Source organism: Eulemur rufifrons, chromosome 8 (genome assembly GCF_041146395.1).
Source record: "Eulemur rufifrons isolate Redbay chromosome 8, OSU_ERuf_1, whole genome shotgun sequence".
Taxonomy (NCBI): Eukaryota; Metazoa; Chordata; class Mammalia; order Primates; family Lemuridae; genus Eulemur; species Eulemur rufifrons.
This window is the reverse complement of record NC_090990.1, coordinates 11,767,126-11,788,099: the sequence shown is the minus strand read 5'-3', so window position 1 is coordinate 11,788,099 and position 20,974 is coordinate 11,767,126. Positions and strand designations below refer to the sequence as shown.

At 52.5% G+C, this 20,974-nt stretch overlaps 2 protein-coding genes across 2 annotated transcripts in view; both read left to right on the top strand.

Moving 5' to 3' along the window:
• Positions 1–1,507, top strand: part of IFFO2 (intermediate filament family orphan 2) — a 43,126-nt gene extending 41,619 nt beyond the window's left edge. The window contains exon 9 of the mRNA XM_069477402.1: positions 967–1,507. Coding sequence (XP_069333503.1) covers positions 967–1,072 — 106 coding nt within the window. The 3' untranslated portion in view covers positions 1,073–1,507. The remainder of the gene's footprint in view (positions 1–966) is intronic.
• Positions 1,508–6,668: 5,161 nt separating this feature from the next.
• ALDH4A1 (aldehyde dehydrogenase 4 family member A1) overlaps positions 6,669–20,974 on the top strand; it is a 30,563-nt gene continuing 16,257 nt past the window's right edge. The window contains exons 1-3 of the mRNA XM_069479417.1: positions 6,669–6,756; positions 19,381–19,474; positions 20,006–20,098. Coding sequence (XP_069335518.1) covers positions 6,695–6,756; positions 19,381–19,474; positions 20,006–20,098 — 249 coding nt within the window. The 5' untranslated portion in view covers positions 6,669–6,694. The remainder of the gene's footprint in view (positions 6,757–19,380; positions 19,475–20,005; positions 20,099–20,974) is intronic.

Genomic DNA, 20,974 nt, shown 5'->3' with positions numbered 1-20,974 from the left:
TACTGCTCTGTGCAAGGTCACGGGACCCCCTGCCCTCATGGAGCTCACACCCCACTTTCTGCTGACCCAAGGGCGGAGAGGGTGAGCAGGGCGCGCCCCCCCACCGCTGCCGATGAGACCCCTGTTTGTCTGTCGGAAGAGATTCCCCTTCCTTTCCCTTCATCCAACCGGGGCTTATCCCCAGGAAGCTGACACACCGCAGGCACGAGACATGAACAGACAGGGCCCCTGCCTTCAGGGGACGCACAGCCTTGCTGCGGGACAGACGTGCCGATACCAAAATGAGATAGTGCAGGGAGAATGCCGGGCACGAGGCACAGATACGTGTTGCTGGAATTGCCTTTCTGGTTGGGGCTAGGACGGCACGTGAGGCAGGCAGCGCTGTGGGTGGCAGCGCGTGGGGCCTCGGCCTGGCTCGTCATCTCTTTAACTCACCAGCCCCTCAGAACCTGCTGCTGTCACCTCCTCTATTCAGGGGCAGGAGCAGATGCTTAGGCAGGTTAAAGAGCTTGCCCGAGGCCCCCCACCCCGGCTCATCCGAGGTAGAGCAAGGATTCCAACCCGGTGTTCACCACCACCCGGCGCGGCCTCCCTGTGAGCGCTGAGTCGCGGGGTTTTCTGAGCTCCTCCTCTGTGTCCAGACCTGTGTTAGGTGATTGGAGGGTCAGAACCAAGCTGGGTCCGTGGTCCCTGCTCCCCAGGGGCTTTGTGTCTAGCGAAGCCAACACACCCAGACCCATTAGAGGCTGGGGCAGGGGTCCCAAGAGGTCTGGAGAGCCACATTCAACCCGTGAGCCTAAAGGATTCTAAGGGAAGCCGGGGCGGGGGGTGGGGGTAGGGTCTTGGGGCGCCCCACCCCCCACACTGAGGGTGGCTATGACAGGAGTGGCTCAGCCTTCCTGCTCCTTGACCCCTTGGGGGCCCCGGGCTGTTCTCTGAGTGTCCCCATCCTCCTGTGCCTTCCAGGAACTCACCGTCCCCCAGCTCCGTGGCCAGCAGCGACTCAGGAAGCACAGACGAGATCCAGGACGAGTTCGAGCGGGAGGCAGACGTGGAGCCCATGGTCAGCTGATGACCGAGGCCCCGCGCCTGGTGGGCTTGGTGATGGGGCCCCTGCCCCTCTCCCCACGGGGCCAGGAAGGCTCCTCGGAGCGGGGCTCAAGTCCTCCCCACACAGACTTCCTACGCCTGCCCTTCTCTGGAGGCCCCGAGGGACCCCTGCTTCCTTCCTTCCTCCCACCCCCACCACCAACTGACCGTCTCCCTCCACCCACCCACCCAAGGAATGGTGCTGTCAATTTCTATTGTTCTCCACATCACAAATGCAGACTTCTGTCCGGACGATGCAGTGTTAACGGTGCCTTCTCCCTTAAGCTGAGCCACTTTGCGCTCCAAAGAATTATTCCTAGCAGGTGTTTTTATACAAAACTCTAAGGTGAGGGCCGGGGGCCAGGCGAGGTGTAATGCGATTTTCGACCCTCCCACCTGCTCCTCTGATTGGCGGAGAGCTGTGCCCTCCCTTCCTCTGCGGCCATGGGACCCACCGACCTTCGACCTGCAGCTGGGGTGGTCACCTCCCCCTGGGAAGGGGCTGTTTGCCTCTGTGACCTTTCCAGGCCTGGGTGGGGGTGTCCCAGATTTTCTCAGTCTCTGAAAGAGAGAAGGGGGGGAGGACAAATTTTTATTTTCTTTTTGGATCGAGTGGCAACGTGGGGGAGAAGGCACTGTGAGGGGCAAGGTGGAGCCTCACTGTGTTTAAACTACTATGCAAAAAACAAAACAAAAACAAAAAGCAGCTTGCCTTATACCATTGTGGAAGGCGGGCCCTCCCCAGGCTCCTGGCTTCCCTCCAGGGCTGGGAGGGGGCCCGGGTTAGGGTGGTCTCTCTCGCAGCTCCGAGGTGGGCACTGACCGGCAGCCTGACTGCTTGTTCTCACTGGGGCCTCTGTGGGTTCCGGGTGGGCGTGGGGGTCTTTTGTTGCTCTGATGACTCAATGTTCTTCCCTCCAGCCAGCAGTTCGGGGGTTCTAGATCTGCAATTTCTCTGTGAGAAAGTCTGAAGGGGCCAGGCCTGGTCTTTGCTCCCTTCCCCTGGCCTCGGGCCGGGCGGCCGGGTTCTCCCCTGCCCCACTGTCCGGCCCCTGGTGGGAGTGAGGCATCAGCAAGGGGAGGGGACCGTCACAAGCCTCTCTGCATAATCCACTCGACTGACCAGTTGGGGAGTTAATCTGAGCCAGTATCTCCCCAGGGCTTGAGTGGGCCCGAGTTGCAGGGCGCTGTGTGGAGACCACCCACCCAATCTCAGCTTGGAGCCAGCTGAGCAGGCTTTGCTTTCTCTTTATTTTTTAGATGTTTTGTGCCCACTGCAGTGGGGCTGATGGGTGATTTTCGTTTTTTTGTTGTCATTGTTGTTGTTGTTGTTGTTGGCCCAGGAGCTCCCTCTGGTGGTCACAGGAGCAAAATGTGCCCAAGGACCAGAACTCGCTACCCACTGCCTCTTCCCCAGGCAGAGGAAGGGGCCCTGGGTTTGGGTGGGGTCGTGGTCTCCCCAGGGTACCACGGACCTTTAAGGGCCTTCTCTCTCTTCCGTTCCCCCCCCCCGTTTTACGGTCTTAAAAATACTGTACATAGTACTCATATATATGTATAGTGAGAGAAAGTGAGGATGTGTTAGTGACCGTGTGTGATGTAATTTATCAGAATTTGGCGGCCTTCATCATGAGTTTTTTCCTTTGTTTTGTTTTGTTGGGGGATCGTCCCATTGGTCCCCTGTGGCAGCCTGGCCGCGAGGCTTCCATGGTCAGCGTCCCTTGTTAGCCAAACAGTCCCTTTTGGCAGGTACTCGGAGGGACAATGGTTTTGGAAGAGAGACAGCTCCTTTCTCTCCTCCTCACTGACCCTTGTTCTAAAGGTTACAGGGTTCAAACGTACCTGATTTTTATTGTTATTGTTGTTTTATTATTTTTATTTGAACCAAAGGTTAACAGAGCCAGTTGGGCTTGGACCTCAGCTGCTGAAAAGGTTTTCCGTTTCCACGAGGGCAGGAGAGTGTCCGCCCCCGTGGGTCCCTCTGTCCAGGGCGGAGGGAGGCAAGGAACTGTGTGTGGTTGGGGAGGTGGGCGGGTGGAGTGGCAGCGGCCCTGGGTGGTTCCTCAAGGTGGCGGGAGGGTGACAGACGTATCTTTAGAGTTAAGACAGCGAGGCGGCAGTGCTAAGAGTTTGAGGGTAACTAAGGTTACCACGGTGATTGGTGTCTGGTGGTATTATTTTTGTTTCCCCCCTGTATACATAGGTCATTTGTCTTTGGGGATGAGGGTGCTCTGAATTTGCCCAGGGAGTCTGAAAGCGGCAGGAGCCAGAGAGAGACGCTGGCCGGAGAGTGCTGGCTTTCACTGTCTGCCCTCCCCGTGGGAGCAAGGACTTGGGGCGGGTGGCTGGGGCAGGAGAGCACGGGTGTGACTGGCCTGTCCCCCTGGGCTGGTTCCTGGGTCTGGCCTGGCTGCCCGTTTCCCCACCATGTGCTTCTTCCAGTTAGTTGCCAGCGGGCCCTGCTTGTCCCTTCGCCACGAGCCCACAGCTTGCCAAGAAAGACTCCAACGCTTGCTGGGGTAGCACCGGGCCTAGCTGGGACGAATTGGTCCTTCCTTTGTAAAGCTGTAAATACTTGATTTTGATTTTCTATATCTAAGCCCAGTGTCATATTGACATTGGTATTTTAGAATTGTTCTCAGATGGGCTCTCCTGTGCTGTCCTCTCTCACTCTCCTACTTTTGGGGGTTTTATACCGAGGATTGGGGAGGGGCAGGGAGAGCAGCGTCCTTTTGGCTCCCTGGTTCGTTGTGAAATTCACACATACACTCACTCCTCTAGGACTCTGAACAGGGAAAAATACTATTGGCAAGCAAACATATCTGGTTTTCCTGTGGCAATGTGTCTTGAGGTCCCTGAAGCACCAGACCATCGTGGGCTTAGCTCGGTGGTAGAGCTCAGGGGACCTAGGGAGAATCAGACCACTCTGGCTTGGGATGGGAGGAGAGGGGCAGGGTCTGGGATAATGTAAGGTGTAACTTAAGCTAAATATAATCTATTTATAAAGCAAGAGACTCTCATCTATTTTTATGAAAGGCAAGGTTTTTTTAAATCTAGGGTAGGCAGTTGTGGGAGCCCAGCATTTTCCCGTGGACAAGATAGGGTGCATGTTGCCGCAGGACTGAATCTAATCGGTCCCCTTCCCCTGGCTCGTCTTCCGTCCTCACTTCTGGTCATCCACACCCGGGAGCAGCTTCGGCAGAGCGCAGGTCCCACTTCACCCCACTTCCCTCTCCCCTGACGCCTCAGCTCCTTGGAAGTCTCGGAGGGGCACTTGCGGGGGCCGGTGGGCTGTGGGGAATTCAGAATTGAGGTGGCCGTGGGGAGGGAACGGGGGCATTAGGCAGGGACAAGCTCTGCTGCGGAGGGTGGGCTCTGATTCGTCACTCCAACTCTGGTCTGCCAAGATCCGTTTCCAACTCGGCTGTGTTGGGAGGGGGTTGAGAGGCAGCAGAGCGTGGGTGGCAGTGGGGCTGTCGGGTCCTCCCCGCTGAGACACCGGACCCTCACTCTAGAGGGACACTCTGCTAGTGGGGAGTCTGGAGGTGGCCGAGCGAGTACGTGTAAAGCCAGATCCAACCTGGAAGAGAATCTCCCACGAGCGGAGGATTCCCGGGCCCAGGGTGGGCTGCGTGTTAGTCTTGGGCAAATCCCTCACCACGGCCCTCCCTCCCAAGCCCTCAAAGAAATGAGGCAAAGCCCTCCTCCCCACAAGACCCCTCTGTGGACATTTTAGCATCTACCTGATTTTTAGCCCCATCCAGGGAGACTTTATATCCCATGGTTCCATCCCACCCTACTGTTGCCGTTTGTCTGCCAGCTGGGTCTAGCATCACCGGGAAGCGGGGTTTATACTCACTGAGACTACTGATCCTACCGGAAACCAACCTGTTTACTGTACTGTTGTAAATATCATGCCCTTTATATCCTGTATATTGGCTTCTTTTAAATAAAGTGAAATGTCTTAGAATTGATGGTGTTTTGTTTTGTTTTTTTAATTGAGGATGAATCTGGTGCTGGGGGAGGGGTGAGGGGATTGGGGGCCATATAGACACTACAATAAACTCTTTAGCTAATCAGTGATAACACAGGGAAATCTCACATCACCTGTTACATTCGCATCTCACAATAAAATCTTTGGAAGAAGATAAAGCAGGAATTAGTACACATTTGATGGAAGGGGAAGAGAGAGCCACAGAGATCACAAGCTGCGTAACTGGCATAGCCTGGTTTGGAATTGAGGTCCTTATAACCACAGCAAAGCCCCCATTTCCCAAGTCTCTCCACCGCACCCACAAGAAGCCACCTCCCAGGGCTCCGGGTTTGAGCCTGTCCAGTGTTCTAGTTCTTCTTGTTAATGCTGCATTCAGGACAACATTGCCCCAGGGTGAACCGAGCCCACCTGACCAGGGTCTTCTTCAAGGATGAAGACAAATAGCCGCTAGTAATTCCAGTTTGTGTTCTGCCATTTCTAAGTCTTGTACTTACGTAGTTTCCCTTTCCTGTCTTAAAAGGTGTAATCTAGAGGAAAAGGAGTGGCCTGAGATGATGCGGGCATTCTGAAGCGGGTTATTATTACCTCTATTTTACAGAGGAGGAAACTGAGGCCAGAGAAGTTATGTAATGTGCCCAGTCTCCTATGGAGGAACTGGAATCCGCATCAGAACTGACTGCCGAGCAAGTGCCAGGCTCGCGCTGCTAGAGGAAGTACAAATGATAACAGAGGGTGAGAAAACCCATAATAGCACATTGGGGAGCAAATTGGGTGCCTGAGACCTCCTCATCAGAGAAGACCTGAGAATCCAAGTTTTCAATAAACGTTCGCGTGTTCCCCAAAGCAAACAACTGCTCGCAGAGAAAACTGAAATTTTCACATGGGGGGAAAACATCTCAGGAACAACTGGTTTTTCGGCCAGAGGCTTTGAAGGAAAAGCCAAGCACGGGCGGCTCGTGCTGTAGCTTGTGCTGATGGTAATCAGCCAAGGGGCAGGCCGGGGAGCGGCCCCGCGCCGCGCCGGGCGGTGGAGGGAGGCTGCCCGGCCAGGAAGCTGGAAGGCAGGCTCGGCCCAGGGCCCGCGGCCCTCGGTCGAGGCGGGGACGGGGCGTAGACGCGGTGTGGCCTGCGCGTCGCGGAGCCTGGCACAGGGCAGGTTCGCAGCCCACCGGTCCCGCAGCCGGGGAGCAGGCAGCCGGGCGCCCGCTGCACCTGGCGCGCCCTTTCCTCCGGCCTAGAAAGGCAGCAACCTGACCGCCCCGCTGATTGGCTCAGGAGCCTCTGTGTGTCACTCTGATTGGTTGGCGAGGTTCACGCCCTCTCCCACCCTGGGTCGTACCAAAAAGAGAGAAGGGGACAACGCATATATTTGAGGACTTGACTTTCGGGTTTCTTTGTCCTGTGTTACGCAATTCCTCCATCTTTTCAACATGGATAAAGTTTTACTTGTCAAAGGTAAATATAGAGGGACTCTGGCGGACTCCAGCTGGGAGGACAGCGGGGGCGATGCGTCCTCCCCCGCTCATCGAGGTGGTGCGCTCGGGGCGGGGCGGCGCCGTCCCGCAGGGCTCGGGCGGACGCTCTAGCCAATATCCCCGCCGGGTGCCCGAGATGTCGCTGCCTTGGCCCGCGCTGCGCCAGGCCCTGCTGGCCCGCCCCTGGAGGGGAGCCAGGTGAGTGAGCGCCGGGCCCGGGACGGCCGGAGCGTGTACCCGCCGGCCCGGGAGCCAGGGGTCCCTGGGCGCCGCACTCCCTCCCTGCGCGACTCCCGGGCTGCTCCGGCCCCCGCCGGGTTCCCCAGGGGGCGCCCCTCCGCCGGGGTGGCTTCCTCTAGTGCCCCCAGCCCTCCACTCAGGTCTTTCTCCTACCGAGATCCCTTAGTGCCCCGCGTTCACCTCCCTTTAGCTAGGGGACCCTGCTTCCCGAGTCATGCCACCCGGTGGGGTGGGTGGGGTGCTTCGGGCGCTGCCGGGTCCCACGCCTGGAAAGCAGCCTTGAAAGCTGTCCTCCTGACGCTGGACCGTCGAAGTTGGCTGGCTTCCCCTGAGGGGCACCTGTTTTTAGCACGCCACGTCTCTCGCCTTCCAGCCCTCGTCTCACGTGCAGGACCCTCGCCCCCTCGGAGTTCCCGGAGTCCTCTTCTCTACTGGGACTTCTACCTCTTTTACTCTTTCCTTTTTTTTTTTTTTTTTTTTTTTTTTTTTTTTTAAGTTAAATGTTGGGCAGAAAAGAGAGACCCCTTTCTTTCTTCTGGTAGGTGGGATAAATAACATTTATGGGGTGCTTATAATGTGCCAAATGCTGTGCTGAGCTCTTGGCATGTGTCTCACCGTGAGGATTAAATGAGTTAATACATGGAAAGTGCATTGAACAGCGCCCAGCACCTGGGCAGTGAGTGCCCAGTTATTTTTATTGTCATGATCATCGTTATCACTTTTATTTAAACTTCTCAATCCTGTGAGGAAGATATTATTCCAAATAATGAAGAAACCGAGGAGCAGTTCCCAGGTGGAGCTGCCCTTCAGACTCAGATTTGCAAATCCTGACGCTGTGAAGTTGGGTTCCTGGAGCCTTGCCCACTCGGTGACACATGTTTTCAGAGCCCTTCCCGCTCTGGGCTAGGTGGGGGAGGTAGATGGGACACAGACTCTACCCTGGAGGGGCTCGTGGTCTGGTGGGGCTGCCCTCAGTGTTTACGTTGTCCTCCCTTTCAGAGCTGCCCCCCCCACCTCCCCGTGGAGGGCCCCCCACCCCCAGCCCTGTACTTCTGAGTTTTGTTTGCCTGACCCTGGTATGTCTCTTCTGCTGAGCTGTGCCCTTTCTGAGTTAATCAGTGTCTCTCTACACCCCTCAGCCCCACTGCCCCTGCCCCCACCAGGGATGGCACGGGATGCTCTGAGCACAGGTGAATTTCAACACTGCTCTATGTCCTCTGGGTGGGAGGGGGGAGGAAAGGGCACAAGAAGAGGACATGGGACAGAAGGGTTCATCTTCCCAGGCCCAGATCAGGGGCCACCTTGCCACACCCTCAGTGTGACTGCATTTGCAGGCATCTCCCTGCACTGAGACCACCTTTCTCAGACCCCAGATGCAAGCCCCAGGGAGGTGGGGCCACCTTGTAGATTCACATCTTTACGGAGTACCTGCCATGAGCTGGTGCTCTGCTAAACACACTGAAGGTGAGGGATACCCAGGGAATTTACATGTGGGTGAGGCCTTTGGGGAGTTTTCAGCTTACTGGGGGAGGAGAAATGCTTAGACATAAAAAAGTCTAATATCTGACAGAAAGCAATCCATATTCTAAAAGAAAAGCCCATAGTAACAATATTTATCGAGCCATCAAGTGCCCTGGGGCCAACACCATGCAGATAAGGTCTATATTATTATCCCCGTTTTACGGATGGGAAACTATCTGCCAGTTAAGGCACACGCAGGACTAAAATTACAGTTGGTCTGACTCCAGATTCATGTTCTTAATAATGAGGCCTCCTGAGTTGAGACGGGAGAGACAGCATTTTGTAACCAGTTCCCGGGCTCAGGTTACCTCTTCTGATGCAGCAGCTGGCCCGATGCCCTGGACAGGATTTCTCAACCTCAGCACTATTAACATGCGGGGCCAGATTGTTGGTGTTGTGGGGTCTGCCCTGTGTATTGTAGAGCGTTTAGCAGCATCCCTTTGTCCACCTTTATCTACCGGATGCCAGTAGCACCCCCAGTCATGACATTTAAAAAATATCTCCAGATATTGCTAGATGTCACTTGGGGGCAAAATTGCCGCCCCCCCCCCCCCCCCCAGCCTGCCAGTTGAGAGTCATTGCTCTAGGTCCAGGAGAACAGCTTTGCTATTTGGTATTTGATCACTTGTTCATTTATTTGACAAACATTTAAGACACGCCTGTGGCGTGTCAGGTCTGCATTTGTGGAGAAACAGTTGTAGGGCATTTTTAGTAATATCTCTCAGTGTTCTACGTGTCAAACTCTGGTGCCGAGAAAAACTGCTTCTTTTGAGGAACGGCGTGGGTCTGTCCTTAGCATTTCCTTTTTTGCCTGGAGTGCCAGGAATCTCAACCTATTTTTTAAAATACCCTTGATAGTGTGCTTTATTTTTAATAAATTAATACATGTCCATTGTAAAAGGTACAGATATAGCAAAAAAGAGTGCAAAGTCACCTGTAATTTCACCACACAGAGGTAACCACGGTCAACATTTTGAGTTTGATTTCCTTTTAACTTTCCATGGATATATATGCTTTAAAAAAGCGACATAAAAACAGGCTTGTCTGCGAATACTTTTTTATAGCTTGTTTTCTCCCATCATGGACTTGTCTGCCTTACTGCATGTCCCCAGGACCTAGAACTGTGTCTGACACCTGGCAAGCCCTTGGCAAACCTTTGGTGCACGAGTGAACTTAGCATATGAGCCCTTCCTTGTCAACAGGTGTTTCTCACTGGTTGCAGTCTCAACACAGTCACCACAAATGTGGCCTTCCTGGATGGGCCCAGGGATGGTGGCTGCTGACAATGGCTACCGTTTGCCTTTTATGCAGATTATTTTACTTAGCTCCACAGCAACCTATGATGTAGGTGTTACTCTCCCCATTTCACAGATTAAACAACTGAGGCCCATGGAAATTAAGGGAAACTCGTCCAAGACCTCAAGCTAGTGAAGACCAGGCTTCCCAGCTGACTGGCTCCTTCCTCCGTCAAGCCTGACTTCCTGCTCTTTTCTCTACTAACTTTGTCATCTGTGTCCTCACACCTCCCTGCAAGTTCTCTTTGGAAACAGACAGGATACAGATTTGTACGTAAATTTAATAATAAACAAGCTAGCCCAGGCACATAGTAGGCCTACAATAAATGTTAATTTCTGCCCCTTACTTGTCCTCGTGCTAAACCCAGAGATGACTCCTACTCGGCCCACCTGACATCAGAGGGCTTGTGGACTGGAACTGGCCACTGCCCTGTGCCCTGCGGTTATCCTTGGTGATTTTGGACTCTTCTCTATTTAAATCTGCCTGTTTAATTTTGTTTTCTTTTCTTTTTTTTGAGACAGTGTCTCGTTCTATCGCTCAGGCTGGAGTACAGTGGCATGATCACAGCTCACTGCAACCTCCAACTCCTGGGCCCAAGCAGTCCTCCTGACTCAGACTCCTGAGTAGCTGGGACTACAGGCGCAGGCCACCACACCCAGCTAACTTTTCTATTTTTTGTAGAGATGGGGTTTCACTATGTTGCCCAGGCTGTTTTGGAACTCCTGGCCTCAAGTGATGCTCCTGCCTTGGCCTCCTAAAGTGCTGGGATAACAGGCGTGAGCCACCACACCCGGCCTGTTTAACTTTCAAAGTATCAAAACCACCCAGTGCTTTTCCCAGCCTGCCCAGTCCTTGGATGGGCACAGATTGCCCTGGGCATGGAGCTGGCACTTCCTACTATTCTGTGGACATACTCTGTTCTCAAACTCCTCCAAGCAGTGGCGGGGTGGTGTCTTTGGCCTGGAACGCCCTCCTCCCGGCCACCTCAGTGAACCTGTACTCACCCGGCGCTTTGTGGCCTTGGTGAGGCAGCTCTCCTCTGGCCCTTCCACGTCCTCACCTGCAAAATGGGGGTGATCATATCAACAGCCATGTAGCAGGTGGTTGTAAGGGTTAGTGATGATGTGACCCGTGGCTTGCAGGGTGCCTGATACCTAATGTGTGCTCTATAAGTATGTGAGAGGAAGAATAAATAGAACCTACAATTACCCTAATACCGTTAACAGTGTTAAAGTCCCCACTGAGGCAGCATGTGGCGCTGGAACCCTTGGGAGCACTCTGCCTCCTGTGCCCTTACCTGGCTTGGCACACAGTAGGTGTTGAACAGTTGCTGTTGGAATGGCCCAGAACTCAGCACGGCGTGGATCCTGGCTTCACCTCTTGGCAGCTCTGTGGCCCTGGGCAGGTTACTCACCCTCTCTGTGCTGTCTCATGTTCTCATGTTGAAAATAAGGATGACAATAGTAGTCACCTCATAGGGTTGTCTTGGGGATTAAACAATTTCATACGTGAAAAGCACTTTGACGTGTGCTCAGCACCTGGAATGCTCAGTAAATGTTGCTGTGACTGTTATCGTGGTCCCCTCCCGTGGGCTACCTGAGCGATCAACCTTTATCAGGAATATCAAGACAAGAGGGTCCCAGCAGCAAGGATGGTGGCAGGGCGGGAGGTATGGAACTCACACGTCCTCAGTCCCTTCCCTTTATTCTAATTAGCTATCCCAGATGCAAAACTCTGCCGTTGGGGCCGACCCTGCTCACTCCTGCCCTTCTTACGGGCTCCTTACCTCTCAGACCTTTCCTGGCAGAGGCCAGGGCCTGCAGTGGAAGACCCCTGGGCTGAGTCGTGGTGCCAGCGGGCAGCCGAGTGACCTTGGGTAGGTCACTGCCCATGTCGGGGCAGCCTCTTTGCCCAGGTGGGAACTGACGTTCTAGCTGTATGGTGGGGAGGACTGGCCTGTCCCGTCAGCCCCGTCTGATCGCGGGTCTCTGAGATGTTCCAGGTGCTGCAGCTAGAGTGTGTGTCTCCTGAGTAAGGAAGCCCTGGCTCGAATCCTGCCCTGTCGCTTGTGAGCTGTGAGTCTCTGAGCCTCCTCTGTAAAGTGGCTGTTGCACTACAGGTTGGGTGTCCCTTATCCAAGGTGCTTGGGACCAGAAGTATTTAGGATTTTGGACTTTGCTGGATTTTGGAACATTTGCAGATCCGCTTGAGCCTCCCTAATTTCAAACCCTGAAATCCAGAATGCTGCAGTGAGCGTGTCCGCGCTCACAAAGGGGCAGTGACTGAGGCCGCTCATCCTGGGCTTCAGGCCTTTCCTCACCTCCTGGCGGCGCTGGGACCTGCACTTTCTCTGCTCCCCTGCCCTTGCCCTTATCGCAGCGATAAGGCGGATTAGCCTTATCGGGCCTCAGATAACAGCGGGAAGCCCAGGAGGCTGAGCGCGGCAAGATGATTTCCTTCCTATTTGTCCTGCCTTGGCCTTGGCCACCCAGCCACTGGGGAACCCAGGGGGGACTGTGTCCAGCCCCAGGTGTTAGCAGAAGACCACTGGCCTCAGAGTCCAGTCTTGGGGGCCTGATGTCACCTCTACATGGCTTGTGCCTCGAGTTTTTCCAAGGTGTTTCTCGAGTGCTCACTGTGAGCCGGGCGGTGTGTTGGGCCCGGGTGTCCGGTGGTGGATGCAGGCGCGCCGTGTGGGGCTTGTGCCTGGCAGGAGCACAGATGGCCAGTCAGAGCTCTGTGACAAGGACTTTCACTGGTGCTTCGAGAAAAGTATAGGACTATGAGCTGATCTGATGGGAGCCCCATTCAGACTGTGTGAGGTTAGCAGAGGAGACCCCAGAAAAGCCCGGGGTGGCTGGGAGGCAGCAGATGAGATGGGGTGGTGGGGAGTGGGGCTGGAAGCCTCACTAAGGATTCTGATTTTTTATTTTAGAAGGAATGAGAAGCCACGGAGTAGTTTTGAGCTGAGCATTCTTGCGCTCTCTGATGATCAGATTTTCATGTTAAAATATAACTTTGGTTGCAGCGTGGATGTGAGTGGCTTGGACACGGGGGCAGGACAGGTGTTGCAATAACCAGGTGAAAGTGACCAGTACCTTGGACGGGACGGAGGCGAGGGAGTGACCTGGTAGATTACTGAGGTTTTGCCATCTGTGGATTACTCGGTTGGGTTGGCTGGCCCGCAGCCCTGGCACTGCCCGTTGCAGGAGGTGAAACGGTGTGTGGCCTTTGTGGCCCAGGTCCCAGTTCTTGCGAGAACTGACTGCATGAATGGATGAGGAATGCGGTCCTGCCCAGAAGGTCCTCGCAGGTCCTCATAGAGGCCCTAAGTCCTGTGAGTGATTCTCTGCCTTCTGAGCCACTGGAAGGGTACTCATGTTCACCCAAAATTGTCCACAAGGAAAAAGAAGTTTGACCAAAAAATGTTGGACAGAAGTCCCCGTGTTATTTTTGGCTGCAGCTGACTCAGGCTGAACTTTGAACTGGTCTCTGCGCCCCACACGTGGACTGATGGGTGGACAGATGGGCCAGGGCCTCTTTCCAGGACTAGAGAAAATCAGAGGGGCATGTGATCCTGAGGCCACTGTGGACCTCTGTCCTTTGCATGGTGCAGGGGAGTCTGCAGGATTCCTGCCTCTGACTGTTCCTGGGAGGGAACAGGGCGAGGAGAGCCGGGGGTGGAATTTGGTGCTAAGAGAATGTGCTCCTTGGGGGCATCTGGGAACCCGTTTGCCTCTGAAAGCCCAGCCTAGTGAAATAGATTCTGGGACAGCTTTACAGTTTTCTCAGAAAACCCCAGGAACAGGAGGGGTGAGGAGGGACCCGCACTTTTAATCCTCCCAGTGACCCTGCAAGGGACGTAGCGTCAACCTTAATGAGATTCAGAAAATACGCTTGTGAGTATGGAGTTTGTTCCACTCGGAGCTTGAGGGTGGCCACCTGCAAATGTAGATTCCTGTTGCCCAGAATTTACACTCCCATTGGCCCAGTTACAGGTGGGTTTTTAAGGAAAAATGAAGAGGCAGTTCCTAAAGCGTTGACCAAAATTTTACATTAAAATAACGTAAGCTATTGATCGCTTATACATTGTTCTTTGTATCACAAATTCCTGGGATGTGAGGGTAATGGGGGAGGCGGCTAGTGAGCAACAAAAATGCCTTTGAACAGTTGCCCTGGGCGTGGGTGTGTGCGCTGGGACTAGAGTCTCCCAGGGCCTGATGAATGTTGCAAACCTCTTACAGCTCAGACTGCTCCATTTTTCCTTTTTAATCACACGCCCCCCCCCCCAGCCCCCCAAAGCCCAGCTTGCTTGGGGCTCCTTTTGTGTTCTGGAGCTGAGCCAGGAAGGCTCCTTCCTGGATGCTCCTGTTCTGCACCGGGGTGGGGAGGAGACGACTCAGGGAGGAATTGTGAGAGCCCCAAAAGCCAAACTGGACGGCATCACAGGGTGGCAGAAATGAGACCCCGGTCACGTCCCTGGTTTATACAGCTGCTTGTTGAATCATTTCTAGTCTTCAGAATACCACGAGTTTAGTTTTCTCAGAAGAAGGAAAACGAGAGAGACATAGCAGAAATACAGTGCACGTACAGATGCTAATCGAAAGGAGCATTTGTATGGCAGAGCGGAAGAAACCTGTTCCACTGGGGAGTCAACGGAAAACATCATGAGGAAAATTAAAACCTGGTCCTTCTTTAGAGACTTAGCCAAGAAGTAATTCAGGATTCAGTCCACGTTGTAGGAAAATAACTGCTAAAAACTCTAAAAAACGATGGTTGGGGCTGGAATCTAATAACAGGTATACTATCGTTTTCTTCTGAAACATCATTTTTCTCTCTCCAGTTCCCCGTTTCTACCAAAGATAAATCTTGCTAGGACCCATTTACTTGTGAAGTACGTTTTAGTCTTATTATACTTGGCCTGATGATTTGCATAAAGCGCAGCAAGAATAGTGACGGGCCAGCTAGGCTCTTTTTAAGTTGGCTTTGCTGGAACTTTTCACAGGGAATTTCGGATTAGGCTTTTAAAAGCCTCTCAAAGCTAAGGAGCCAAGCCAGGGATTCAACATCACATTGTGGCTGTAATACCTGTACAAACTGGGTGGATTCCTCTCTTCTCAAAGTCCCCAAAGTATCTTGAGTTTCCTGGGCCTGGCAGAAAGTGACATTCTTTACTTGCCTCAGGGTCAGGAACCTTGTGAGGAAACCGTGTAGACAACGCACCAGGCTACTCTTTCCAAGGGGCTTTTTATCGCCCTATAAAGTCAGCATCAGGTCCCCAGGGCAGTCTGGTCTTATCTGAGAATGTATTACTCCAGTCAGAGCCTTGGTAAAATTGCCAGTGTCTCCAACGTGTCCTGTTACGAAAGAAAACGTATGTTTATTCAACTCATGCAGATAACTGTATTGCCATAAAATAGGAATACTCACAAATAGTTGCCAAATTTTGGAGAAATCAGGTAGAGAGAAAGGTAAATGTTTCAATTTTGCTCCCAAAAGTTTGCTTTACCCAAGTGCTGTAAGCTCTAAGTTGCTGAAAAAGAAAAAGAAGTTTTCTTGACTCTGGGAAACAGAATATATTAATAAAAAGAGTCAGCAATGTTGCAAACAAGAAAAGTCATAAAAATCATTTCCATCCTCGATCACTTCAGTCCCATATAATTAATCTTTGTTCTGCTTGATGCTGGGTTAGCAACCTTCATGAATACATCCGTTTTTTATTAGAGTTCTGGGAGTTTTTACTGAGTCCAGTGGTATGATGTTTAAAGTTTTCAGAAATCTGTACTCAAGAGTACTTGTCAGGATCTTTTTCCATGAATTTCCTTGAAGAAGCAGCACATTTTGAACTGTAGCTGATTATAAACCACTTTCCAAGAAGAATCAAAATAAAACAATAATTGTCTGTGGATGACAAAAGACTTAGAATAGCCATGGTTAAAAACACAATTGAGAAGGAAATTTGGTTATATCTGTGGCATATAGTAATATAAGAATCATAATTTTTACTGATAACATATACCAAGACATCAGAATTTCGGGAATCTCATATTTTTGGAACACATGATTAACACATTTATATAAATATAACTCCAAGAAAGTTAAACCTCTTCTTATCTTCCCGTATGATTTTAGCACACATTAAGCCTAACATGTCTCTCTTGGACTTCTAGGGGCCCTAATATCCAGAAAGTTAGTGTCAGGTCAAAAAGACTGAATTTAGAATTTGCAATTTGGTTTTGTAAATGTTTAAAACACTTGATATTAAATTAAGAAAGAGCCAGGTACCCAAGTGTGGTGGCCCACGCCTGTAGTCCCACCTACTTGGGAGGCCGAGGTGGAAGGATCACTTGAGCCCAGGAGTTCAAGACAAGCCTGGGTAACATAACACAATCCCTTTTCTGAAAAAATAAAATAGAATAAAATGGGCCGGGTGCAGTTGCTCAAGCCTGTAATCCTAGCACTCTGGGAGACTGAATTGGGAGGATCGCTTGAGGCCAGGAGTTCGAGACCAGCCTGAGCAAGAGTGAGACCCCATCACCCTGTCTCTACAAAAATTAGGAAAAAAAACCCCAAAACAAATTAGCCCTGCGTGGTGGCTCACATCTGTAGTCCCAGCTACGTGGGAGCCTGAGGCAGGAGAATCACTGGATCCCAGGAGTTCGAGATTTGCAGTGAGCTATGATGACGACACGGTACTCTAGCCTGAGTGACAGAGTAAGACTCTGTCTCATAAATAAATAAATTCATTAAATAAAATAAAATAAGAAAGATTTAAAACACGTGATCAAAATAGAATCACAGGTCACTGTACAATATTAGTCATTCATTTAGTCAAATTGATAAATCAAAGATTTCAAAAAGTAAAAACTTTTACTCTTTGATAGAGCGTAGTCTCAGTTTTCCAATGAGCAGACCTAAAAAAGACAGGTGAGGCAAACTCTCCCCTCCCCTCTTTTATTACAGTTTACTCAAAAGATAAAACAAATCTTTTACTGTCTCTTGTTGATACTACACGATATTCTTGTTCATATGAGGAAACCAAATTTTACTTTTATTAGCATCTTATCAAGACTAAAGCTAATTTTAATTAAACTGTGTAAACAAATCCATCCAATCTCAGTCAGCTTTGACTACACAAGATAAGATTTCCATAAGCCTCGTATAACCTCGTCCAGTTTTCTATTAAAGAGCAGAACCACAGATCGACGCTTCGAGAAAACCCTGTTCTGACACAGGGGCCCAGACTTTGGCCTCGTATCAGTGTGTTTTTGATATTAATGTTGAAGTTTTAGAAAAACTTATAATAATTCCCTTCTAAGTTTAGCTAACTTGATCACACATAAAATTCCTTTCATGAGATTAATCTTCCACAAACCTACCACTTGCTAGTTTCTATTTTTCTGATAAAATATTTGGCTTAAGTGCCTTTTTTTGAACCAATTAATTAGAGTTTTCCTATATTTTAGTAGTGAAATATCACATACACATGACATACGTAAGCATACAGACATACAACACACAGAAGCAGATATTATAGCTTTCTAAGGTTCTTCATTTGCCCGTTTTCAAATACTTTCTCTCTCCCCCTTTAGACGAGCAAGCCCTGGACAGTTGTTAGCTGGGCAACCCTAAATTTGCACTTCCAAACACGTGACACTGGTCCCTTCCTGAGGGACCAGTGACACTCCGTTCTTTCCATGCAGTAGGTGGAAGAGGATGTGTGGACTTTAGTTTATTGGGTGCATCTATGGCTTTATATCCATATAAAATCTCCATAGTAACCCATAAGATGGGAGTCACCATCTGACACAGGGAAACCAGCTTCGAGACAAGTGACCTGCCCAAGGTCACACAGCTAGCGGGAGGCAGAGCTAGACTGGGGCCCAGGTCTACCCTGGTCCTGCTTTTCTTCATTTGTTCGGGGAAGGGTGGGGTGGGGGTGAGGAAGGAGGGGAAGGTCCCTGGCCCATCAGGGTGTTGTGTGGCCCAGTCTCTCTCTCTGCTCTTCCCTCTGTCCATTATCTCTACAGCCTCCTTCGGGTCTCGGTCAGAGGTCACCTCCTCGGAGAGGCCCTCCCTGATCGCCCTTCCCCTTAGTCGCTCATCTTCACAGTCACCATGTGTCATTATCGTGCTTATTTCCCGGCCATGGCAGCACTGGAGGTCAGCAGGTGCAGCCGAGGCCTTGCTGTCCTGGTCACTGCTGCATCTCCAGGGTCTAGGAAGGCATCAGAGATGCAGTAGGTCCTCGGTCACCCTTGTAGAGTGAGCGAAGGGCCTGCCCCCAGGGCCCCTGATTTTGTGTCCGTTCCCTAGCCTCCCAGGCTGGGTCTTTGAGCCCCCAGCCTCCTCTGTCCCCCGACATGCACAGCTAGGCCATTCTGTCCTCCTGTGGGGCACAAGCAAGCTCACAGAACACCAGCCTCAGACCAAGTCACTCTGGAGACCGTGATAAGACGAGACACAGTGAGCCCCTTTCGTAATGTTGTCTACGCACAGACAAAAAGCAAGGTCACTGTGCCACCCAGAGTACCAGATGCCCCTTCTCTGGCTGAAGGAGGAGCTGCTACTTCTTGCTCAGTCACAAATTGCTCCCACTTCCAGACAGCGTCCAATCCGGAGCAAACTCCAGCGCCTTAGCCCTCCCCACCTCACCCGCCCGAGTCCTGCGCTAGGTTTTGTCCCACAGCATTCTGCCGGGATGCCCTGTGGTTCCCGGTGACCTGTGTTCTCCCTCCCCGCAGCGACCTGTGAACTGACTCGTCCAGCTCCAGCTGTGTCCCTGGCAGTCCCTGGCGGGGGCCGCTGATACCAGAGGGAGACGATATCTGGGTTTTTCTGGACTCAGAGGCAGATGTCTCCTAATCTTGGTCTCAAGCTAGTCGTTCTCCTTTTAGGACCCAAATGACCCATTTCTCTAAAGGGGCGGCCGGGGAGCCCCATCCTATGCCGTGATGGATGGGAGGACGTGCCCTGTGGGCACTAGGTCGTCTTCGTCATCGTTACTGCCCTCATTTACAGAGGGGGAAACTGAGGCCTGGAGGGGAAGTCCCACAGCTGGGAGGTGGCAGAGTTGGGGCTCTGACCCGCCTGTCCTCCCACCTTGAGAACCCTAGATGTGGCAGGGGGTGGTGGTCACTAGTCAGGGAGATTGCAGGATCCAAGCAAAGAGTTCTTGGAACTCAGTACCCCGGAGTTAGACACTGAACCCCAGGGCAGCCCTGCCCGTTGCTGTGAGCCGAGCGCAGGCCGTTTTCCAAGTTCACGATTCACGGCTTGGACATTCTTGCCCACCTGGAGCTCTCCGCGCTTTATGCCAAGGGACTCTCAGCTGGTTCCCATGCTGAGGAGACTCAGCTCCGGAATGTGCTGCTTAGAGAAAGAAGCAACTTGGGTCTGTTTGGGATGAGGCTGCACCGTGGGGAAAGGACGGGAGGGTGACCCTCTGCGTGTGCGAAATATTAATACTTGAAATTGGTTTTGCATCTATGCACTTCAACTTCAAACAACCGCGTGAGTCTGGTGATTGTTCTCACTTAACAGATGTATAAACGGGCTCGGAGGAGGCAAGTCGCAGGCCCAGGGGCGTGGTGGCATGACTGGGACTTGAACCTTGGGTTTTGGACCCCAGGCCAGATCTTGCCCCCAGCTCGAGAGTTGCTCTGGATTTCAGGCTCTGAGCCCCTGTGGGAGACGGAGGGGCTGGGGCCCTGCAGCTGGGGCCGCTGCTGACCTGTCCGCCTCTGTTCCCTGCCCTGTGCCCAGGCCGCGGTGGAACCACACCTCCTCCCTGAAGGTGGCCAATGAACCCGTCTTAGCATTCACGCAGGGCAGCCCCGAGCGAGACGCACTGCAAAAGGTAACAGGAGGGTGGGGGGCACCCCACAGGCGCAGGGTACGGAGCAGAGACAGCAGTGCCCGAGACAGCTGTCCGTGCCTGTGGCCAGCACCCGCTTCTGCCCCCGCTCCCAGCCTTGGGAGGAAAAGTGGGGTCTGGGGAGGGCTGTGGGACCGGAGGGTGGGAGAACTTAGGGGCTTCTCAGGCCAGGTCAGAGACCATAAGCCCGGATGTTTTATACTTTTAAAAAGCGTTTTCCAATTAATTGCCAGTATTTTAAAACTTGTGAGATTTCACATACATTTCCGACACGGTGTTTTATTTGTTGGTACTAAGTAGCCCGGGTGATGGGGCCTCACCTTCCTGCAGGGTGGCAGTGGCTGGAGCCAAGTTCTGCTGCCCGCTGGGGAAGCACACGCTCTCTGTGACCTCAGGCCTGGTCCCCCCTTGTTTACGTTTCTGCCTGGCCACCTCCGTCTGCTGACTCAGCAGGGGCTTAGGCGGGAGGAAGAGAGGAAGGAGGTGCCCATCCGCTCTTGTCCCTCTCCCCAGGCCTTGAAGGACCTGAAGGGCCGGACGGAAGCCATCCCATGCGTGGTGGGGGATGAGGAGGTCTGGACGTCGGACGTGCAGTACCAGGTGTCGGTATGTCCAGTGGGCAGGGGGCTTCGGCCCCTCCCCTGAATCTGCCGTCTCTCTCCCTGACAGCTTGTAATGTGTGGGCTCCGACTTCAAAGGCTTTGTGGTGCTCTCCCGAATTTTGAATTCCGTGGCCAGGAAAACTTCCAAAAGCAAAGGGCTGTGCCCATACTGCACCTGGTCCATAACCGAGTCCCGTCCACAGGCAAGAAAGACCATGAAGGCCGGGCGTGGAGGCTCTCACCAGTAATCCCAGCACTTTGGGAGGCTGTAGTGGGAGGATCACTTGAGGCCAGGAGGTTGAGGCTGCAGTGAGCTATGATGGCGCCACTGTACCACTCCAGCCTGGGCAACAGAGCTAGACCCTTGTCTCAAAAAAAAAAAAAAAAAAAGGCCGTGAGGAATCCACACGGCATCTTCTGTTATTCCTGATGGATTTGTCCACAAGGGGGTTTGGAAACTACTGGAAGAAAGCTGGCCCCTAAGTCCCATGCTCCTCAGATGGCACTGGGCTAGCACCCCCCCCCCCTTCTTGGAATTTACCCTTCTAGATACCTGCACACACTTTAGGTGGGCCAGGAAACTCAGGGGTCTGTAATTTGGGGGAGAGTGAAGCATTTTGCAAACAAGGTCAGTGCGTTCTGGCTCTGTCCAGGTGGAACCCTGAGCAGGTGTGTTCAGGGGGAGGGGTGAGCAAGGCAGGAGGACCCAGGCTCCCACTCTGAGGGTTCCAAGGACAGCCTGGGGCAGGAGCTGTCCACGGAGGCGTCCTGGAGCCCCTGCCACTCGGCCATTACTGAGCCGCAGACTCCTGCCTGGCTGGGCTTGGAAGAATTTTCATCCCTGATCCCGTTTAGTCCTCCTCTCCGTGCTCGGAAAGAG